Raw genomic sequence first — 23,269 nt, forward strand, 5'->3', positions numbered from 1 at the left:
TAAGTGAGATACTAAAACAATTTTTAAAAACCCCCAAAAAACCACAACAAATATCCACAATTAAAAGCAATGTTTAATACTCTAGAACTGAGCTTTACATTTAGCATTTCATTCATCCTCTAATATCAGGAACCACAATAAGGAAAAAAGTCTGCTGCTTCTCCTTCAATCAATACAATCCCTTCAGAGTTCAAGCTTAAAAACATTCACATAAAATATTAGCGTTATGTATTTGCAGTAGATAAACTGAACCAGCAAGGCAATCAATCAATTTTCAATTACTTGTGGCAACTAGATAAGATGATAGTGCACACACTAACAACCGACAATAGTCACCTAATGAAGTCACAAGCCTCTGGGTTACATAATTAATAATAGCCAGTTACAATCATAAATATGTATTTCTTCTTCCGTCTTCGGGAATAAAGTTTACTACATGTAAACTGAGATGTACTCATCACAAGACCGTGCAGTCTATCTTCTTTTTGCAAGGACTCTACGCTGCCTCTTATGAGGAGGGAGTTCACAGGACATGTTAGTAAAATTTCAGGTGTAAGAAGAGCATTAACTTACTTGTTACTTTGTACATCAAAGCATTTTTACATCCCAATAGATATGTTCTGAATAATGCCATACTTACAACATCAAACTTCTGCGTGATGTTCCCCTGGACATCAAGTAAATAAACTTTGCCATAATGTGTTCCCAGTGCCAAAAACTGTAAAAGAAATAGACCGATTACATAAACATAAAGACACTGCAACCAAAACTACAGCAACGCTAAATGAACTGCAGGATGTTTAGTAGATTAGTGATTACCAGCACGAGACAAAAAAAAATCATCACCACCAGACAAAGGTAATTTTAACTGCACCTAAAGAATAAAACAGGGCGTCAAGCCCGTATTACTGTGATAGTGCAAGTTAGCTGTCAGAATGAGTCATGAGGACTCTCATCCACTGACAACTAATGGTGTGTCTGCAGTCCGTACACACTGCCTGATGGACTGTGGCAGCAAATTAAAAATGCAGCGTGAAAGCAAGGACCGGCACAGACCTGAAATAGTTCCTAGACTCTTTCTGCAGCTTTGTTTCAATCATAATGGTTTCCTTTGGGCTTTATTTTTACTTCTCCATCATTAAGATAAAAACAAAACATTCAAACACAGCAAAAGGTCACTGGCAAGCCAGCGGTAAAACACTGCTGAATTATGGAAGGCCTCTTACAGTGCATTTAAGCAGACAGAGAACCACTCGGTTTGCTTCTCTTCATGTAATAACACTCCTACATTGAACACTCTCAAGACAAATACAGTTTTCCATGGAAATCTCAGGAGTTTCATTCTAAAAAAAAATGGTAGCAAAATAAAGCAATCTCCACACAAATGCATGCTATCACAAACTTCTTTTGATACAAACAAGAAGGGAACTGAGACATCTGCCGTTAATTGAACCACGTGAACTACACCTAGACAGAAAAAGAACTTTGGTACTACTTGATTTATGATAGTTTTCTTTTATTTCCCCCCTCCTTTCAGCATTACTCAAATAGTCCAGGCTCCTCAATTCCCTGTATTTCACTGCATGTGAGCATGCTTCATTGCAACCTATAATGAAATGCTCAAATTTACAGGCACTGCTAAGCGTGTCAGTCAGGCAGCACAATCTTTAAAAAATAACCTTACAGAAAGTCAAGGTTTAAAAGGATTTATCAAAATGGAATTGCTTAAAATGAAATTTCAGTTCAGGCACTTAAAATATGAAGCTACATTAAAAGGAGTCAAGAAAGGGAAAGAAGGGGTTCATTAGAAATTCATCCCCTGCAATGCCTTTCACTCCTGCAAGGTTGCCTTTTTTCAGGAAGAAAAAAGTCCCCCGGGTAAAAAAATCAATACTGGTTAATAAAACATCAGGTGTGCAGACATAACTAGGTATGACTATTCCACTGCACAGGCCTGCTTGAATGCACCAGGTGCCATGACGATTAGTCATCCAGTGCAGACAGCAAGCCTGGTGAAAATATGATGCTTTAGCGGTGAAAAGAAAAAAACCCCACCTAATTCTGGGGGGAAATTAATCTGAATATAGAAGCCAGATTTTCAGGATTCCCAGCAAAGTTAAATTGCTTTTCATCAGAGGCATATTTTACTAGTACTGCATAATTTTGCTAATGATGGCTCTTTAGCAGGGCTTTTCCTGCTCTTGTGGGAAAAAAAGATAAAAAAGCAGAACAAAACAGAAAACACTCTGTAACCTATAACCCAGCTTCATTTCTAAGCTCTCTGTTGTAAGACACCGATTCCTAAAAGACTCCAGGACCTGGCTTCTAACAATATTGATCCTTCTCATAAACAGCATATCTGGTTTGCTGGAAAACTAGAAGTGTTGGGATACTTAAACAGCTTTCCTGTATTGTCACTCTTTGTGCCACTGTAGTTAAAGCTGTATTTGTGCACATCCTTATAAAAAAATCCTAATCAACTCTCAGCTTTCTAAATTTACCTGAAGCTCAGGAAAAAAAGGTAACACACAAAACAGGTCACAGAACAGGATGAAATGCTTGCCAATTTTCCAAATATCTGTGTAATTCTAAGGTGTCAAAGACATTTTAAAAAGACTTATTGTTTTCATTCCACAGTTAAAATACAAGCTTCATCTTAAGAGCCTCTTGAGCCATGGCAACAGTCCTCTGAGTAAAAGAAACACAGCACAAGTCAATCTAAAAATATAGCCAAATAACAGAGATAGATCCCTCAACAATAACTGCTAAGGAGCTATTACTGGCTGTGAGTAATTATACATTCAGAAAACAGTTATTATGTTTTACATACTAATAGTTACTTGACAGATCATTAACTCATACTTTCGGATCCTCTTCAGCATTCCTCACCAAGTTAAAATGGTATTTACAAAAGAGAAAACAACTTGGAAAATAACAGAATTGTTGTAAAAATTAAAAAACAGATGAAGTTTCTTCCTTACAAGAAAAAAGGAACGATTCTTTGTAAAATGTCTCTATTTTGCTTTGTCTACCACTTTCTCCTTTTCATTCTCTTGTATGTCTCAAACCTTACCAGTCTGAGAGCTCGTGCATACCCTCTCCTAGTTTAACATACTGAATGAGGGAAGGGGAACAGAGAAGTGGCAATATGACACACCCAAAAAAAACCCCCAAGCAAACAAAAAAGGAATATTGTAATTACTTATTGTAGTAACAAACTCAGCTGTCTTCCACAGCTGAATATATAGCAGTAAGCTGGCCACTGGCATGATCAAGTCTGTCTTCAGTGATTCAGACTGTACAAATAAGCACTGTATATACCAACTTCCTTTCTGAATAAAGGAAAGCTGAGACTGTATCGAAATTCTAATTCCTAATACCACCCATAACTAAAATGGAGTGAGCTTTTTCCCAGTAGCTCTTGTAAACATCCAATCTAACAAATCCCTGCACCTTGCATTATCACCTCATTTTCTTACTGAGAAAGGGTGCATTATTCAGCAAAAGTTTACCATGAATTTTGTTTGTATTAGTGTTGGCCTGCACTGCACCTCTACGCAGAAATATAGTGATGCACGAAGTCACACAATACCTTTTCATGCACTGTCATGCAGCTGGCTGCATCCTTCTGCAGAATTTCAGTCACTCCATTAGAAAGGCGTTCATACTTCAGTTTAGGTTCTTCTTCACTTTCATCTTCCTAAATTTTTAAGAGTTTAAGGAAAAGGGAGAAAGATAATAATCAAACAAACATTTAGAGGATTATTTTAAACAAAACCAAATTGTAAGATACCCCAAAACTATCACATAGCAACAGGCGAAGATGGATCACTGCTATCTCTTAACAACAGCCATTACAATCAAAAGCCAAACTTTCACATTTTTATCACTGGAGGGGACTTGGACTGTGCTTTTTTGTTATTGGTTTATCTCTTTATTCCAAAGTTCTAGGTGCAAACAAAGACTGTATAGCAGCATATCAATTCAGTTGTAAAGAGGCATTTGGTTAATATCTAAAAAGCAGGAAGAAATGTATATGTGTATTTATTTACATAAAGTTAGTCATTCATGGTTCAGAAGAAAAATATAAAAACGATGAATATGGAAAACCAGATGATGATAAAATAAAGTGTGCCACTGTAGCCACAATTAACTAAGCTGAAGCATGCAGGTTACAAGAAACTTCAAGACCTTTACAAGATGCTGCACTTCTGTAGGAAGGATAGAGGCAAAACACTGTGAACAAAAATAAGAAGAATCCACTAGGAATAAGTTAATCGTATAAAATGCATCAATGAATTTAGGTTAAAAACAAACAAACAAAAAAGAGTATAAATATGTGGTTGCAAAACTGACTGGGAAAAGGATTTGGAAACAGGATATTCCTATGGATCACCTGTATCATCTGCATGTTAGGAACTTTGTCTGGTAAATAGTGAAGCTTTCCCCTCTTTTTCTTTTCAAGCATGTTAAGCATTATCACCCAATCTATGCTTAGATGCAAAGAAAGAGGATGCATCAAGTAACATAGAGTGAAGAGAAAGGAGACAGAGCTAAAAAATGCAAGCAGCAATTCATTGATCAAAGAACATCCAACACATTTATCTCTTAGGAAAAGAAAATCCAAGGTGCAAAATAGGCATCCATCTGTAACAGATGGTCTACTGAAGTAGTGCAAAGACACTCACAAACTCATATATAGCTCTGGCCCTGACTGGGAAACACTATATTTGCAATAGTACTCTCCTACACTCACTATTACTTCTAATGAACACATCAATGTTGAGCGTGTTTCCCACATAAAATATATCTTTCATTCTGAAGCAACCAGAATATATCAGTGCAGTACTTCCCACCAACCACTGCTTCCCCATCCCTACAACAGAAAAGAAAACCACACAGTGTCAGCCTATGGCAGAAAGACTCCATTTGTGCAACATTTTCTTGTAGCTAGGGATGTGAAAAGAGATGTGTTAACTTGTTAATCAAACATTTTATCTTTAAATTCTCTTTGGACTGTTAAAGCCAGTCTTTCCCAAGTTAAATATTACAGTCATCCACCACGCATGCTGCCTACCATCATGCATGGTAATATGTACATACTCTCGTACAAAACACATAAAAGCCATACAGACCTATGGAAACACTCAATATTTTGCCCCATGCATATATAAACATACTGAAAAGACAGGTCTTTGTTACTTGAGAGTTTTACTCTTGTTACTTGAGAGTTTTATGACAGAATACAAATGAAATTAATATAGGGATGTCAGCAGCCCATGACGTAGCAGTCTGAAGCAAGGTGTCAAAATGTCCAGCAAGAAACAATTTTATTCAGTAAATCTAACACCGAACAAAGTTGTTACTAGACAGAATGACAATGTCAAATTACAGGGCTGTATATAAATCAGCCAAATTCCTCGTGTCTACAGATCCTTAATAAATGACTACAGGGTAGAGGGAGGAGGTAAAGTCAAAGGAAAAAGCATACATGTGATGGAAGGAGGGCGTAAGGAAGTATGGGTCCACTTTACAGCAATTAATGCATTTTATACACTGCTTACAGAGATTACACTTGAAATGCATGGGTAATCACTGAATAAATTCATAAAAGTAAAAACTGAACTCCAGTCATCTAGTTTTTATAAGATCCCACATGTTGCTGGAGTCTGGATATCCAGTGTGCACCCAACATGAAAAGTTAATTCTAGTCTCTAGAGTAGTTTGCATAAAAGCATTCATCCATGGACCATTAGATAAAGTTACTGTAAATAAGTTTTGTCTGTCTTATTTATGAGTGAAAACTAAGTAATTTTTCCTGCACATGCATATACAAAAAATATATACTTTCCAAAGTACATGCACTGAAGCATTCTGCCAGGCTTCAAAACCAGTAAAGAGAATGAAAACTTCAAATACTGGGAACAACTATGTAACCATTTCATGCTTTTCTTGACAGGTACCTTTTATGTTAAGTAAAAGTCAAGCTAAAAGGTGAATTGAAATAAGATGAGAACACTTATGAAATTAAAATGTGATTTGCAAAAATACAAGATTTCTCTACCACTTCATACTCTACCTGATATATTAAACATATTTTAAGATCTCTTACTCAAGAGTATCAGAGTTTAATCATTTTAAAGGTATTTTTCCATCAAGAAAAGCTTTTATGCAGACTAAACTTCTAAAGCAAACACAAGGCAGTGTTAATAAAAAGCAAATCAATAATTTTTGTTAAATTTTAATAATCCTGAAAACCTACAAATAAAACCATCAGCAGTCTGAGTTGAGACGACAGTTAGTTGTGTTTCTATGACAACCTAGAGGAATAGTACAAGTCCTGACTTGCAGCAAAGCTAAGATATAAACAGAGTGACACCCCATACAAGAAAAGTCATAGCTTTCCTTTTTTTAAGGGGAATTAAAAAAAAAATCAATTGCCCAACTAACATGGATTTTTACTAAGTGTTTGGCACTTTAATTAAAGAGAAGTCCCTTAAAACATCCTAGAGGACTCTGAACACTTGAAGATAAATGTTATAATACTGTTTCTTATACCACCACTTCTCTATTTTCTGCCTCAAAACAAGCCCAACAACAATTTTAAGTATTAAAAGAAATATATACTGCAGATAATGTGTAAAGCACTCCACACGTGGCAGCCTTAAATTCTGAAAGGGAAGGAGATCACAGAGCTGACAGGAAGACACTACCTTCCTCATGCTGTAAAATAAATCGTGACCATTTTTCAACCACAAGAATGCCAATTTGAAATTCATATTCCATTTAGTTTTCTACTTCCCTTTTACTGATGAAGTTAGCACTCGAATTGTTAAAAACAGCTGTAAAAAACGGATATCCATAAATATTTCCCATTGAAAGCACATTTCCCACTGAATGAAATTAATCAGTAACACAAATTCCTTCCTACTTCCAAGCTCCTTCCTAAGAGCTCTTCTGTTTTTCACTGCTGAACACCTGAATTGAAAAGCAAACTCCTCTTCCCACACCTAACACCTAGTAGGTCTGAAATCTACTACCAAATCTTCAGGAGCAGATGTACAAAACTGAGGAGAGTTGCAAATGTACAACAAGCTCTCAAAAGGCCACCACAATGGATGCCTTTCTGAATGCAGGTTTGTACCTTTCTTCAGATATTCTGCTTCCTCTTTCCTAGATTTGCCTACAGAAATAACAGAGTAGGAAGAAAAAATATTTGAAAATGGTCTTCATGAAGAAATTTTCCAGAAGGAACCTGTGGGCAGTTCCTTGAGTTATTCCATTAGCCCACATTTGCTCCTTCAGTAGAGGATCTGCCCACAGGACAGTCTGTCACATGAACTACATGCTCTACTGATTGCAGATACTTTAATTATATTACAGGCACTGACAGCAAAGTGTCATCCTTCCTGCATGATTTGCCCTCAAAGTTTTTCAAAGCCTTTATGGAAATAAATGGTCCATGCATTATAAGGCAAGTGCCATTCCTCTTTGCTGCACATCTTCTGTCCAGTCCCAGCTACAATTCCAATTACTATAACTGGGAAAATATGCAAGTGAACACTCTGCCCGCTTGCAATATGTGGGAATATGGCTACCGAATTAAAAATCTGCTACAAGTGAAAACATCACATAGGAGCAACATGTAACAGAACACATACAGCACTATTAATATTCTTAGAGTAGCTTTACAAAATATTAAAAGGCAAGTTGTAACAAATTGCTAATGTCTGTGGAAGAATTTAACAAGGTAACATCATAATGTTTCAACACAGTTTGGAGATCCCTTCAACTTCCATCCCAGATCATGTTTTAAAGTTGCTGGCATTATTTGGCAGTAACACTGTTTTGGTTTTTGAGAACATGAAAATGAAGACGAACTCCTAATCTTTATCCACTAAATGGCTTATCACTCTCATAATTTTAAGTTTAGTAACACCTTGGTTATATGTGTCTTGGGGTAAATTGGCCATCTTCCCCTCTTCCTTCTTACAGTCCCATTAATTTAGTTACAAAACAGTCTTCATAAATCCTACTCTTGCCTTATGATTGCGTGCATAAGATTATCACTTCTGCTTTAAAGATGAGAGATAAAAGCTTTGAACTCTACATATGAAATTTGAATTAGTGCATCATCTATTTGATATAAGAAGAGATCCAAGAATAATTCTGGACATTTGTTCATGTCTATCCCAAAAGCAAATATGTTTTTTGTTTCCTTACAGCACTTTTGAGTAATCTGATCTGTTATTTACTGTATTGAGCATGCATTCCAGCAAGACTCTTCCTCAGCAACATTTTGAGAGCTTATTTGAAAATGACGTTCTGGTCAGAAATGGTAAGTGAAGGGAGGTTGCCTTTGGAAAACTTTAAAAGTCAAATTTGTCAAAAGATGCAAATTACTGAGATAAGCAAAGAGGATATATGACTATATTTGTAAAAGTTGTAGCTATTTACTCTTCTTCCATTGTAACATATGACTTCTTCAGTGTTTGCCTCTGATGTTGCCATTTTTTAAGGAAGCTGCCCACAGGACAATTTCTTGCCTATCAGTCTGACATGAGAGTCAGAAAAAACCCTAGTCCAACTCAGGTTTCTTCACACAACTGGAATCTAAACACAAGTTTTGAGAAATAATTTAAAGACAGCTGGAAATTCACAACACAAAGATTTGCCAAAATTAATGTTTTCATTGTTGCAAGCCCAGTAGCTGACTGTTACTTTGTACAACCAAGAAACAAAGCACAATTTTGAAGTCCATTCACTGCTTAAAATGATAACACCTCCAAGGTACATACTCAAGATCTTCAAGTAGACTTGGTCGTATTTACTTTTTTAAAAAAACTCCTGGTGTTCTAAAATAAAGACATCAAGCCTTCCTTGCTGCCCATTTCTAGGTCTCACTCTGTCTTCTTTTAAAAGGCAAATTCAAAAGCAAGCCAGAAGGAAGTACTCCACCCTCTGCTGTTTCGGCAGATATATCTAAACAAGTAACACAGAGCAAACAAGGGGAATTACTGGAGATGAAAATGTAACAGTTACAAAATGCAAGTTTGTTATTATTGTTTCTCCTTCCTTAGAATATCATTTCCAGACTGGTGTGGAGAGGAACCTCATGAGGTTCAACAAGGACAAGTAGAGAGTCCTGCATCTGGGAAGGAACAACCACCAGTATAAACTGGCGATTGACCTGCTGGAGAGTAGCTCTGCAGAGAGACCTGGGAGTCCTGGTTGATAATAAACGAACCATGAGCCAGCAATGTACCCTCGTGGCCAAGAAGGCCAATGGCATCCTAGTGGCGTCAAGAAGAGTGTGGCCAGCAGGTCGAGGGACACTCTGCTCCCTCTCTACTCTGCCCTGGTGAGGCCTCATCTGGAGTTCTGTGTCCAGTTCTGGGCTCCTCAGCTCAAGAGGGACAGGGAACTTCTGAAGAGAATCCAGGACAGGGTCACCAAGATGATCTGGGGACTGGAGGATCTTCCTTATGAGGAAAGGCTGCAGGAACTGAGGCTGTTTAGCGTGTAGGAGACTGAGGGGGGATCTCATTAATATTTACAAATATCTAAATGGTGGATGTCAGGAGGTTGGGGCATCACTTTTTTTCTGCTGCATCTACTGACAGGACAAGGGGTAACACAAAGAAGCTGGAACATAAAAAGTTTCATTTAGACATAAGGAAAACTATGGGGTTTTTGCTGTGTTCCTGTCTCAATGATCAAGGACTACCTATGCTATTTTCACAATTAGGATCCTGACTCAATTTCCTTCAATGCAATCAAATCTAAAGAGATGACAAGAAAAACTGAGACTGAGGCCTTTAACCTTCAAAGGCTCAGTTTACTAGACTGCACACAAACTGGAACACAAATTTATTGCAAAGTTCTGTTTTACTTATTGTGCTGAATTTAAATATTGAGCTCTTTACCAGACCCTCTAGAGACTAAAATTTATGGAGGAAACATAAACCTATTCACCTGTTGGTTTCTTATTAAAAAGTTTTTTTCCTACAGGAAAATTTTAGCAAAGTAGAAAAAAAATAAATGGGTTTAAGAATGAGAATAGCAAAGATTATGTCACCTTGAAGTCATTAGTTCAAATACAGGTAGAATAAAAGCTAGAAAAGTGAATAAAAGCTAGAAACATCCATGGTCTTGTTTATTAGACTGTTTAGACAAAACTTGAGAAAAAGGAAAAAAGCCCCAAACCTTTAAAAAAATCCCTCAATTTCCTATAGAGTCATATTATAAAATCACTGATCTCAAGTGACAACCTGGGTAGTAACTTCAACAAATATGCAAGTTACTGAGCATGGGGAACATAAGTTCATAAAAGATCTGACATTGAATGACAAAAGACTTTGTACACTTGCCAGACAGTGTGAAAGTGCACAAGCTGCTGTACTTGGAACTCTATATAAACACAGCTTTGTTGAGAATTTACATAGTTTAGATTAAGTATTACAATTGTTTGGAATAAATACTAAGGACCTACTCAATATTCCAACCTGTAGGAGAATTAGTTTCTATTCAGCAACTACCACTACACAAGGCAGAAAAATGCATGAAGACTGAAATTTCTAAACCACAAAAACACATTTGTGCTTTACGCTGCTAGAAATAGTTTCCCTCAATTCTATGGTGAAAATGCCATAATGTCAGCTCAGTGAAGGAAGTGAAGTTCCTTTATGATTCCTCATAAGGCATATCACCAATACTTCTCCAGTATCTGGCTGCAAAATTGGTAAATATGGATTAGGATGGTAAAATTTCACACAGTAGCTTTCTGTCCTCCCCATGCCTTTTCCACAGGGATTTATTTAATACCCTGACCTCCTTAGGAAAATGCAGATATATACCAGGAGCAAAGAATTAAGATGATATGGGTGTTTGTGAATATGTATCAAAGCGGGCTCTGCATTCACAGTATGAAATGACACACAGATGAAAGCCAAAGCAAACATCATTTTATTTCTTTGCAAAACTGTTGTGGTATACAGAATGTCACACTATATTTGTGGAACACCAGTTGAAGATTCACTCCTACAGGTCTGAACACCAGCCAAGTAACACACAGCGTTAAGTAACACACAGATGACATACTGTACATGAGCAATCATCATAAACAGCATTTTAAACAAAAGAATAGTAAAAAGTACATATAGTACAATTTGGTTTCACTTCAACTCCCATCAGTTTGCTTTATTTTGCTGGCAGCTTTGTGCATGGCAAAGAACATCTGAAAACTTTCAAATCCACATCAGTGTTTAAAAGTACTAGATCAGTCCATCCACATCAAGTGCACCATACTGAGGTAGCACAGGAGTTTGTCTTCCATGTTCAATTCCAACACTGAAAAATCCAAACGTAGTTCAAATCTCCAAGAGGCTACGCACTTCTATTTGAATTTTCCTTCTGCTGAGTAAGGAACTTGGGCAAACATTTGTTTCCACTATGAACACTACTCAGGCAGCTGGGTTGCCACCTCGTGATGTACTACTGCCCATGAAAACCCTACAGTGCAGTTTTTAAAGTTCACCCATTCACCAAGTCAGAAGAGCTGGATGGTTAATAGCTGAATTTCCCTGCTACTTTCCTTTTTCCAGTCCAGAGTGTTAGTCCACCCAGATGAATACATTTAGCATTTTGGAAAAGCTCCATCTGCATACTCTGTTAACACACCAGCTTTGCAATTGCATTTAATTTATGTAGCACGCACAGCAGCATTTTTACTTTTTATGTATTCCACAACACACAGATAGAACAGGCACTTCTGGTTAATATTAATAGCTCATTAAATGAACTATTTAATTTTCACTCAAAACCAGAAGATATTAAAAGAATATAGCAATAATCCATTTTCCTGCAAGTCAATCCTCTAACGATGTGTATTATAATGTTAGTTACTAGTCACTGCAAACTTGTTTTTCAAATTAATGTATGAAAAGATTCCATTTAAACTTCAATAAATAATTTACTATGCTCATCCTACTGACTCAAATTGATAAATTATTTGCACGATACATTTTCTCATTAATAAGGAGAAGAATTTTCTATTTGGAATTTATATCTCTTTTCCTTCCATTCTCTCCATTTAAAAAGCCAATTTCACTTAAAGTCGTGCAGGGGGAAGCAATCTCTCCTCAGATTGCTCCGGTATGTAAAACAGAATACGCTTTTAAAAATATAAAATGGGAGAAAAATGCTCAAAAAGAACTGGAAAACTGGGAACCTAGTGTAGAGTTATTCAACAATAGGAAGAGAAACATGATGAAAAGAAGTATGGTGTCAAAGGTGAGACTGAAAGCCAAAAAAGGCAAGTTGCAATGAGGTATAGTAGCCAAATTACTTTCCAACCATACATTTTTGTTGCAATGGTGATGTCCCTTCAAAAGCTACTAGCCACAGAAGAGCTCACCTCTTCAAACCCAATGCTCCACACTTCACATTAAGAGAACATTTTGATGGGAACAGGGTATGACAAGGAGCCTTTTCTATATAGATACTTTATTTACTTGAAATTATTTAATTGCTTTGACCTAATCCAGACCCAATCCAGAAGACTAAGATCTGGAGTGCACTGAAAAGGAAAAGAAAACATCAAGTTTTTTAAGGCTTATATGTTTCCTAACTGTGTTCCTGCTCTGATCAGTTTTCAAAACCTTACAGAGCAAAACCACTCTCAATTTCAGTGTATGAGTGAGGGATATTTCTAAACCACCACAAATTGTTCAAATATCGGGCTAACCAAGATTTTCTGCAATACTTTCCTCTCTGCAAACTCTTGTAGAATTCATTAATGTTTTGTTTAAATACCTAAAAGATCAAAGTACTTGAACAAATGCATCCTTTCCACAGGGTACCAGAAAACAGGCCTAAAAATTAAAATCAGAAGATATAAAAATGGAGGTGCTGGAATGGAAACACACACAACACTGCTGACGAACACACACAATCACCTAGTAAAAAACCAGCAATGCTCATATTCATGTAACAAAAAAAAATACAGCTTTCTGCTTAAAATTCAAATTTTTTTGTTAGTTTCCTTTACCAGGCCAATGACACAAACCAAAAATTTTATCCTGTGGTGCAGCAACTACCAAAAACATCAGTGAAAGTCCTTATATAATCACAGGATCATTTCATGGGAAATGGCACTCACGATCCCAGTGACATAGTCTTGAAAAGATGCTCCCTGTAAAATAGATACATCCTGGAGCAACGCACACAGAGCCCCAGAAGTAAGTTGGAAAGGAGTAGAAAATTTTAACAAATAACTAAACAAATTTCAGGACGATTACTTTCACACTCCCATCAAGCAGGAAGATTCTGACTTTTGATCCATCATGACTGGAACTTTATCAGTATCTCCCTGTTGTGGGTTAGGGTCATCCAGGAAGAAAGGACCACGATCAGCCATAAGGGCCTCTGGAACCTGTTAAGGATAGGGAAGGCTCAAAGCTGCTGGTGGCTCTTAGTCCTGCCATTACCCTTTTTGAAGACTGGCGTGACTTTGGCCTTTCTCCAGTTCTCAGGCACCTCACCTGTCCTCCATGATTGTTCAAAAATGATAGAGAGAGGCTTAGCAATCAAATCAGCCAGCTCTCAGCACTCTAGGATGCATCCCGTCAGGACCCATTGACTTAGGAGCCTTCTTCCTTTTCTGACTGTGGGATCTATATGGTCACCTGTCTCACTGGTGAGGTGGGGTGAGAGGCACACAAGGCCTTGACTCTGTGCAAGTACTGCTCAGCAATAACTAAATCGCCCCTGTTTTAACACTGTTCCCAGCATAAGTCCAAAACACAGCCCTATAACAGCTACTAGAAAGAAAATTAACACTACCCTTGATTAAATCAGCACAGAAACTACAGCTCCATTTCATAAGGGGTGTGAGGGGCACACAGGCAAGAAAGAGGCAGAGCATAATTAACCTGGACACGAAGTCTGAGATTGAGACACAAGCTGTAGGTCCTGGGTCCCTGTGGCATAGTTCCAACCACTTTTCTGCTTCATGCAAGTTACCTGAATAACTATTACTAATTTATGCAGACCAGGAATTTTCCAGGGTGCAATGCATCTTTTGAGTGTACAAATGAAGACTCAATGGGAAGGTTTTGTGTATTACATACACAGTGAAAACAAAAATAACATTCACCTGACCTCACAAGGTTTCCTAGCGTAAGATAAAAACAGTGTCATACTGTGCAACTACAGCACACTGTAAACAAAACCACCCTATACTAATAGAGTGCAGAGCATCATAGAAGTTCAGCAGGACTCAAGTTGGGTCTTCAACAAGCTTTGTTTGGAATTAGGAGATACAAACTCAGTTCCTCTTTTCCCAGAACGCAAGTGACTCACGGGTGCATTTCATGATACACGCTGTTGTGTGTGCTACTGTGCCGTAATTATTCATTGGTTTAAACTAAAGTGGATAACTTGCTTTAAATTAAAATAAAATTTTGTTTCAGTCACCCCACAACAGTCCATCTGTAATATAACAGCATTCTTTCATTAAAAGCAACATTTTCAAAGACAAAGCTGCAAGTTGAACAGCAGCATCAACTTACATGGTAAGAAAACTGTCACTGCATCTCACCTTACCAACATGTTCCAAAGCTACTGAAGAAAGCTTAACTATTTTCTCACATTTATTATCATTTTTTTTCAATTAGCTAACAAAATGTAAGTATTTGCCTGCTAGAAAATAGTTCAACTGAGAAAAATAAGATTTTACAGAAACAGAGTGCAAGGAAGAAAATTAAATGGAAAGCAAAATCTCAGGATTCAGGCTGTACGTAATTTACGCAGACTTTTTTACTCTACAGTTTACAAAGAGTCAAAAGTCAGATTACTTTGTTGTCTAATTTTAAAGTCTCATTAAATGTGACAGTCCAAACATGTAGCTTCGGGTACTGTAAAGTTAAATAAGGCAATGAAACCACTTTTGTTTGGACTTTTCATTCCAGTAAACTCACTCAGGCTCAGTCTCAAATGTAGCATATTTGACAATTAGACAGGGTTGGGAGAAGTAAAGCAAATATACTTCACAAGCACAATTAAAAGAAAAAAGCACACAAAACAAAATAACCAAAACCATAATATTCAAAAAGAAAATAACTGTATTTCAAGACGTAGCAAACCAACTAGGTTTTTCTCTTGAGAATTAAAAGACTTTGTTAGCGATATCTCTTCCTCATCACACCAGGTTATAACAGTCTGTCTATAAGAAAAGAAAAAGTTACGATACTCCATATCATATATAAGGAGATGAAATAAAAGTGGAAGTTGTACTGTATCTACCAGGGAAGACCTATGACATTTCTAAAAGTGCTGACACAAGTAACCACCACTATCTCCACACCTAAAGGTCTGCTTAATATCCATACATATTCACCACCTCTGCAAATGAACACCTTCAAATTTTACACATTCTGATTTAAAGAGCTGAAAAATACCAAACACTTATGCAGCCTTAGGAATTGTTTCTTGGGAGGCAAGAATTGGAACAAAACTTACAATGAAAGGCTCTTAGCTGATTCAAGACAGTCAATCTTTGCAGACTCCCACATTTGAGGCCTATTATAAAGCTTTATCTCAAGACTGTGTGAATAAACATCCCGGCATTTGTTAAAGAGCTTGTCATTCAAAACAAACCAAGTAGGCATCAAGTCAGAATTAGCATCTTATTCACTAGAAGCTACTAAAGGAATACTAAAAGAGATGCTGCATAAAACAGAATCACTGTATGTTTGACTCTTTACTAAGATAATGGCACAGCAGTGTAATAAAATAAGAAAAATAAATCCATATTTTGTTTACGTAACCAGTTGAGACAGGGACATCATTTACTCAAGACTAGGAATTTAAAAATCACCTTCCTCAGTAATTGAAAAGATTTCCATACTATAACTTGGGTATGTGTCACGCATCCTCTGAAACCAATAGTAATAATTTGCAATGTTATGGGGAGAACTTAAAGTAAGTGCAAGACCAATTGCATATGCAAGAATCTTTATTATGACAATGTCTACAAAGTCCACACCATAAATACTGTATTTCTTAACGAGTAAAACTGGACACAGAGTGCAAGCGTTACAGTCTCAGTTTCTAGTACTGCCACCATAAAACCCATCCCTGGTTATTCAAACTATGGGCTTCTCAAAAGAAATAGTACAATTTTATGATCACAAGAGGCAAGAGTGAGGCCATCAACTCAATCTCATCTCTGACCATACTTCAAGTAACACAAGCAAGCACTGATAACATTTAGACTTTGTGATTCTACCATTGTTTTTTGTTTCTATCTGAATGATCATTAGAAATATTATAACTATTGATGTAAACACCAAAACTGGGAAAATAATTCACTACTTCCTTTAAGTAACTTTCTAAATGTAATTTCAAAGCTACCTGTGTAGTGTCAAGACACCACAGACTGCACTTACCCATGAAACCCAAGACAACCCATGAAAAGTGTTTTCACAGGGCATTAGAATGACAACTAGATTGTTCTTTAGATGCAACACCTACATTCGAAAATTTCCCTTTCACTTCTCTGTGTGTGTGAAATTAACATTAAAAATGGCCATCAATGTTAACAAAGGTCTTGTTGAAATTCTGTGACTTTCAATTTTGTGAAGGCTGCATGATGCTTATTTTTACTTAAGGGAAAAACAAAACCTGACAATCCATTTATGATTAATTCTACTATAAAAACTTATTTACTACAGGCTAAAATGTTCAAAGGCCATTAAAAAGGCCACTAAAACAACTTTTTATTTGCAGTAGGCTTTAAAGAGGAAAAAAAAAAGACTCAGCAGGTAAGTATTTGTGTTTCCTATCCAATGAATCACAACCTCTGTGAGAATTACTATTCTACTAAATACTGAGTAATTGCTCAGTCACTGTCTACGTGCACTTCATATCACACAAAGCAACATCCAGTATGAAACTATTTCACACTGGGTAAAAAAAGCCTGGTCCGGGAGGCTGTTCTACATAGCAACATGCAAGAGTCGAAGAAATCCCTGCTTCTCATCAGATATGCCCTATGGTGACTGTGCAGATGAGCACTCATGAAAGGCAGAGGGGAAAAATAAGCATAATAGTAAGAAGAAACACAAGAAACAAAGGCACCATTCTCCTATCCTGTGCAAAAAGATATTTTCAGAACCCGCCACTGCAGTCTCTGCAGTACCTGTTGTCTAGGAAATTGAGATTTCTGCCTGCTTAATGCTTAAACACAGATCCCAAGCATGAAGATTTGTCCCGAGGTAAAACAGAAAACCTTCTAGCAGCAAATCTGCTGAAGTTTTGGAAGTCTAGGAGCCACTTTAAAACAGATACATAATGGATGAAAACACTCTGTCAAAGTAATCTCTGTCTCATCTGTCCATGCTGGTGGCCATCAACTCAGCCACCCTTAGTTCTTCCTTCCTGTCGCCATCTTAGACCACACTGAAGGCAACTATCTCCAAGATCTCTCATGGCTCCTTCAATAATGGTAGGTCTGGAGTTAGCACACTGCTGTTGAGGGACAAATTCTTGAGTCCTCTGTAGCCCCTTTCCTCTCCTCGCCTCCACCTCACTTTTTGCATCACCGACAGCAGACTGGGCAGACTCCTCAAGAACATGAGACAATTTTTGACAAAATGTCATTTCAAGAACAGAGACTCTACAGAACGTGATTAAATCTAGACCATTAAGCTATTAAAATAACACAGTAATTACCTGGATGTGGTATTACTGCATATATAATTATACTGACAATTAAATTTTCATTTTATCAAAACAGAAGTGCATGCACTTGAATTTTCATAATAATTCATTTTACTATAATGGGGTGGTTCTGTGGGGGGTTTTAAATATAAAGAAGCTTCTAATAGCAAATCACAGCTCCTTTTTAATAATTTAAACCCAAATTAACATTCCTTGCTACATAGTACCAGCAAAACTTGTAAAAAAACCTCACACAATCACTGAGGTAGTATTTTTCCCTCCATACTGACAAAGAAGCAGCACTAATGTAGACTCGGGTGTGATGCATCTTAGGCTTACCTCAGATTCATCTGTTGATTCCTCATTAGACCTGGTTTCCTGAAAATGACATAAACAACAAAGGGAAAATCAGCAAAGTATATTTATAACTAAGTGGTATTTCCCTTTTTAAAATACTCTTTAAGCCTTTGTAAAGAAATAGAAGACAAAGTATAAACAACTCCAAGTTCAGAGTTTCCATCCTTTCCACTCATACCCAATTTGTGCTCACACTTGCAGTCTAGTGCCACACTGACTCTGCGGCACCAGTTGACTGTGATACCCTAAAAAAAGAGCAATAGGATCATCTGAGAATCTGCCCCTGTGTAAGCTTCCCTCCTTCCCAAAGTGGCAGACAGCTTTACAAAGCACCTGTCCATATCTTGACTTGCAAGGCAAAAGAGCATTCTCAAGTTATCCACAAAACAGCTTTGGTATTCAGCTGTTAATTGGCTTATTTTAAGCAGAAATAATTTCAAATAATTTTCCACAGAAATCCAGCATTCAATGACTTCCTCCTTCCCATCCCATATCAGTGTTAAGCCATGTGGTTTGCTCTTGCCTTTGAAGCAACTGTACCTTTAAAACATCTCTCTCTGGCAAGACAATGATTCTCACTGTCCTAGTGAAAAAATTTTGTAAGTCAACTCCGACTAATCTCTCACCTGTCCACTGAGAAAATCTGCTGATGCAATGCCTCCTCAAAGAGGTCAGCAAAATGAAGATTTACTTAACGTATTTATCGTTATCAATAGCAATAAAAGGTTACAACTAATATGCTGACAGTGAATGTAAGCATTTTAACAACAAAATATGATCTAAAAAAGGAACAAGCAAGAGAGAAGGCAGCATTTCAAATCTTATGAAGTAGTATTTGGACAGTTTGATAAATAAGTACGGAAGTTCACCAGCGAAGGGAAAGATAAAAAAGAGAGATATTTACCAACAGAGAAAGGGAAAGGGAAGAAGGTTTAATGTACTGCCAACCAGTTTAAGATTTTGTCACATTTATTTGTTTTCTGTGTTTCTAAACTGCACTGATTGTGATCCCTAGGCAAAAAGCAAATGTCTCCTCTGCATTAGTGGAGGTTCACCTTTACTGACCATCACAACAGATGAGGGAGAAAAAACCCCACCATCACTACTTGAAACTCAGAGCAAAGTGTTAACAATGATTACTTCATCTCTTTTTACTCACTACAGCCAGGTCCATCTCTAAAACATACATCTCACTGAAGGGTTATCTATGTAGTCTATACTTATGACATGAGTTGGGAAATTGCAAGTAGGAAGAACATGGGAGTCAAGGGAAGATAAAGAAGGAGTAAAATTCTGGCATCCCTTTCCAGCTGAGGCTTGACTTTTCAAGTACAACTGTTTTTCCATCAGTCTCAAGGTCCCTACTCACAAGGTAATGTTACCTTTAAGGATATAACAATTTTGTTACATATAATCTTTGTGCATCTTAAATTCGACTTAATGATATCCAAATGTCAACACAACTCAAATACTGTGGTTCAACTGCCAGCCTATTGGACAAGTTACAGCAACACAAAAAGGCCAATGAAAAATATCACCAGATTCCTAATTAAAAAAATATTAGCATCATCATGTTGACATTTTCACATAGATTATAAAAACAGAAGAATTTGACTTTTTTAAAAAATATCTTCTCCTAAAACAAAACGAACAGCAAGTAACATTTTTGCTGGTACACCTGAGACTTTCCAGTGCAGCTACACCATTTACATATTTTCTCCCCCATGGTTTTAGTTGCTTTGGCTGTTCAGGAGAACATAAACGTAGGGAAAGCCAGTGACAAAAATTTTCAGGATGAACTCACTATCTAATACCACACAGACAGACTCCCACAGGTGCAGAGTGGAGTAACAGTCCACTTGCTGTTACAGAAGCTGGTCCTTACCTCCACTTGAGTCAATAAAGAGTAAACTGAGTTACAAGTTGTTAATTACAAGCGCATCCTTGGAAAACATTGGCCTGCAATATGAGGTCACTATAGAAATTCATCCAGATAATCAATCTGTGTGAAACAAGACACTATCAATCTGTTCTGATTTAGGACATGTACTCTGATATCCCTACTGTATTCACAAGCCACCGCAACTGCAGCTACCATATTTCATAAACAGCACACAAATTCAGGCAAACACTTCTGCAATAAAACTTAAAGGCCATGAAAATAACATGCAAAAATTCAGAGGGAGTCTTGGCTTTGGAAAAAAAAAAATGCAGAAATTGTCTTTGCTCCTCAACAAGAACTTAGCTGAAGGTGCTTAGAATCGTCACTTACCTACTAACTCACTTTGCTAGCCACTTACTATGAAAAGCATTTTGCCTGAATTCTCCCACTTATGCAGGCAACCTGGAAGAGGGAAGCTGCAGTTATCACTGCCCTTGGGTTTTGTTAGGCTCCTCTGCCCTCCCTCCAAATGCACGAATCCAGAGGATTATCCCCCATTTCTACTTTTTAGTAGCCTTGTAACTGTGAAAATGAAATCTTTCAGCACAGATTTGCAGATGACTAGAATCCCAAATCATGTAGGTATAGTTGTCATTCCTAGATCTCAGACTCTACGGGGAAAATCAGCAGTACACTTCCAGCTGGCAAACATTGTTCTAGTAGCCTAAGAACTATGAAAAGGAACACAGATGAAGCCACAGAAACGTGAAGTAATCTCTCACTCAGCAGGTTCAAGATAACTTCTCAAAAAATTCCTAAGCTGGCCTTCCAATATGATGAATGAAGGGTTTTCCCTTCCCAAATATCAGATACTATCCACTATATGTTTAGGCCCATAACTTAAAGGGGAGAACCATGAAACTCAGGTTTCAAAGAAACCTACATGCAAAACACATACATCCCTTTCAACAGGGCTATGCATGCTTCCCACAGGAAACAAACAGAAATGAGTAAGGTAATTTTCCTGTCCTAGTCCAAAGAGCAAAAAACTTGTCCTGTTTTAATTTCTTCTGTTATTAGAGAGGATAAGATTTGTCAGAGATGGTTTTATACTGGGAACCTTTTCAAATGCTGCCACAGTTAATTCACCAAACCAGATGATGAAGCCTCCCCCAAAGAAGCCAACCCCTTTTCAAGAAAATCCCTGACAACAGGGATGATGGACACTAGATGCCAATCTCTGATTAAAGCCAATTCCTTTGAGGTAATTCTAAGGCTCTCCCACCTTTAGGGGTTCAAGACAGACAGATAAACATCACACAGCTCAGCTGTGTGTGAAAGTCCTGTGTCAGCAAAGAAACATTGAGGAAGTATCTGAATAAACTGGGAACTTCACTTCATACTTTTGCTTTATTTTCCTCTCGGGAAGGAACAGTCTAGCCAGGGGAGCCTGAGAGCACATCCACTTTTGAGAATCATGGGTCACAGGCACTGAACTACTCAATTTTTTTCTCATGAGAAAACTCCCCTGTGGAGATGAACTTGCTCATGTCTCCTGTGCCACTTGGTAATGACGGTTTCTGAACCACGTTAGATGGACCCTTCAGCTCTTCAATCCTGGCTCTAGAGCAGCACCAGCTGCCTTTCCAAACCTCTCCCGCCCACTCAGCCCCAGGTTTCTGCACCGGCTGTTACGTAAAAAGCGGAGCCCCCAAGGCCTCTGCCGATTTCCTGGGCTGTCTCCCCAGTTCTTTAGACAAAACTCGACAGGCAACCTCGGACAGCCCCCTCCGCTCTGCGCACAGCAGCGAGGGAGCGGAGGCCTCGCCCTGCCGCCGCAAGCTCCCCAACTCCGGGCCGGCGCGGCGAGGCTCCTACTGCCGCTCCCGCTCTGCCGACGGCTCTCGCCGCCCGCACCCGACCCGCGCCGCTGCGCCCACGGGCAGCCCCGGCCCCGCGCTCCCGCCCCCTCGCGCGGGCACAGGCCCCTCACGGCCTCTACCTTCTCCTCGGCTTCCGCCATGGCCCGGCGGGGAGCTGTCATGTGAGGGGCAGGTAGGCGGGGAGGGCAGAGGCACTCTGGGAAACGTAGTTTCGGAGAGAGGCGGCTTTGCGTTTTTCTTTTTTCTTTTTTCTTTTTTCTTTTTTCTTTTTTCTTTTTTCTTTTTTCTTTTTTCTTTTTTCTTTTTTCTTTTTTCTTTTTTCTTTTTTCTTTTTTCTTTTTTCTTTTTTCTGTTGTTGTTGGTTATTTTAGGGGCATAGGGGACAGGGATGGTTTTTCGCCAGCTGTGGGCATGGTGGTGCTGCCTCACACCCAACACTAAGGGCACTGGCAAGGCCCAGCCCAACTGGGACAATACATCTTGGCCGGGTTTTCCTTCTGACCCCTTAGCTGCCAGCAAGACATTTTTTAAGCAGAATTCCTTTGATTCCCTTGGGGAAACCTTCATGCAGTCAGCTGTGATGAAACAGAAGGCGGCCAACATTGTGAATGATGAGATGGACTCCAGTTAGCGAAGGTTTGAGTGTAGTTGCATGTGCACCGGATTGCCAGTTCTTCAGCACAAGGCCTATTTATTGGCATCTGTCTCAGTATCACTTGGCAAAGCACAGCTTCTGTTTCTGTTGGATCCTCTGGGGAGATGTGTAGCAGCTTCTATCCTCTTTGTACTTTTTACTTAATTTGGCAACATCAAAATTGCACACAAACTTTAGTGTCAGGGAAGGACTGTAGAAAGCTTAAATACCTCTCTACAGTTCCAGGAGCTGCTACATTTTCTCTTTTATAACTTTAAAACAAGTCCTGAATGCCTTATGTGCACCGAAATTACTTACTTTATATGTTAAAAATATAAACAAAGCTAAAAAGCATCAGGCAGTACTCTTTATCGCTTCTTTTTTGATATTGGAACTATTTGACATCTAAGATAGAGCTATGATGTTAATGTACCCAGTCTCTACCCTTGGGATCAAAGCCAAGAATTTAAAAATGTGCAGGTTGACTTTGGCAATAAAAGAGAAATCTTAGCATATTATACTGCAAGACCATAAAGCTGTACAATTAAAGTTAATTGCAGAGAGTATTACCTTGGATATGAAAATCATGTATATTGTTGCCATGCCTTTAGAAACTAATTGACAGAATTTCAACTGAGAAGAAATAGAACTGCCCTTTAAAATCAAACTGAGAGTTTGACACTGTGGTGAAAGAGAGCTATCAAAGTTAACAGTGTCAGTACAAGAACATACAAGTATAAGTATGATAAATACATTTCATTTGGAAATGACATGATCAGGAAAAGAACTCCT

General features: G+C 38.0%; 1 protein-coding gene across 2 annotated transcripts in view; it reads right to left on the reverse strand.

Annotated features, from left to right (window-relative positions):
* VPS41 (VPS41 subunit of HOPS complex) overlaps positions 1 to 22,000 on the reverse strand; it is a 110,834-nt gene extending 88,834 nt beyond the window's left edge. The window contains exons 1-5 of one of the 2 annotated variants that reach the window (XM_061997157.1): positions 21,963 to 21,979; positions 20,351 to 20,422; positions 18,061 to 18,099; positions 3,593 to 3,700; positions 641 to 718 (exon numbers count right to left, since the gene is read on the reverse strand). In XM_061997157.1, coding sequence (XP_061853141.1) covers positions 641 to 718; positions 3,593 to 3,610 — 96 coding nt within the window. In that variant the 5' untranslated portion in view covers positions 3,611 to 3,700; positions 18,061 to 18,099; positions 20,351 to 20,422; positions 21,963 to 21,979. Of the gene's footprint in view, positions 1 to 640; positions 719 to 3,592; positions 3,701 to 18,060; positions 18,100 to 20,350; positions 20,423 to 21,962 lie in introns of both variants that reach the window. The other variant, XM_061997156.1, reaches the window with a different exon arrangement.
* Positions 22,001 to 23,269: the final 1,269 nt, after the last annotated feature.

Source organism: Colius striatus, chromosome 5, assembly GCF_028858725.1.
Source record: "Colius striatus isolate bColStr4 chromosome 5, bColStr4.1.hap1, whole genome shotgun sequence".
NCBI lineage: Eukaryota > Metazoa > Chordata > Aves > Coliiformes > Coliidae > Colius > Colius striatus.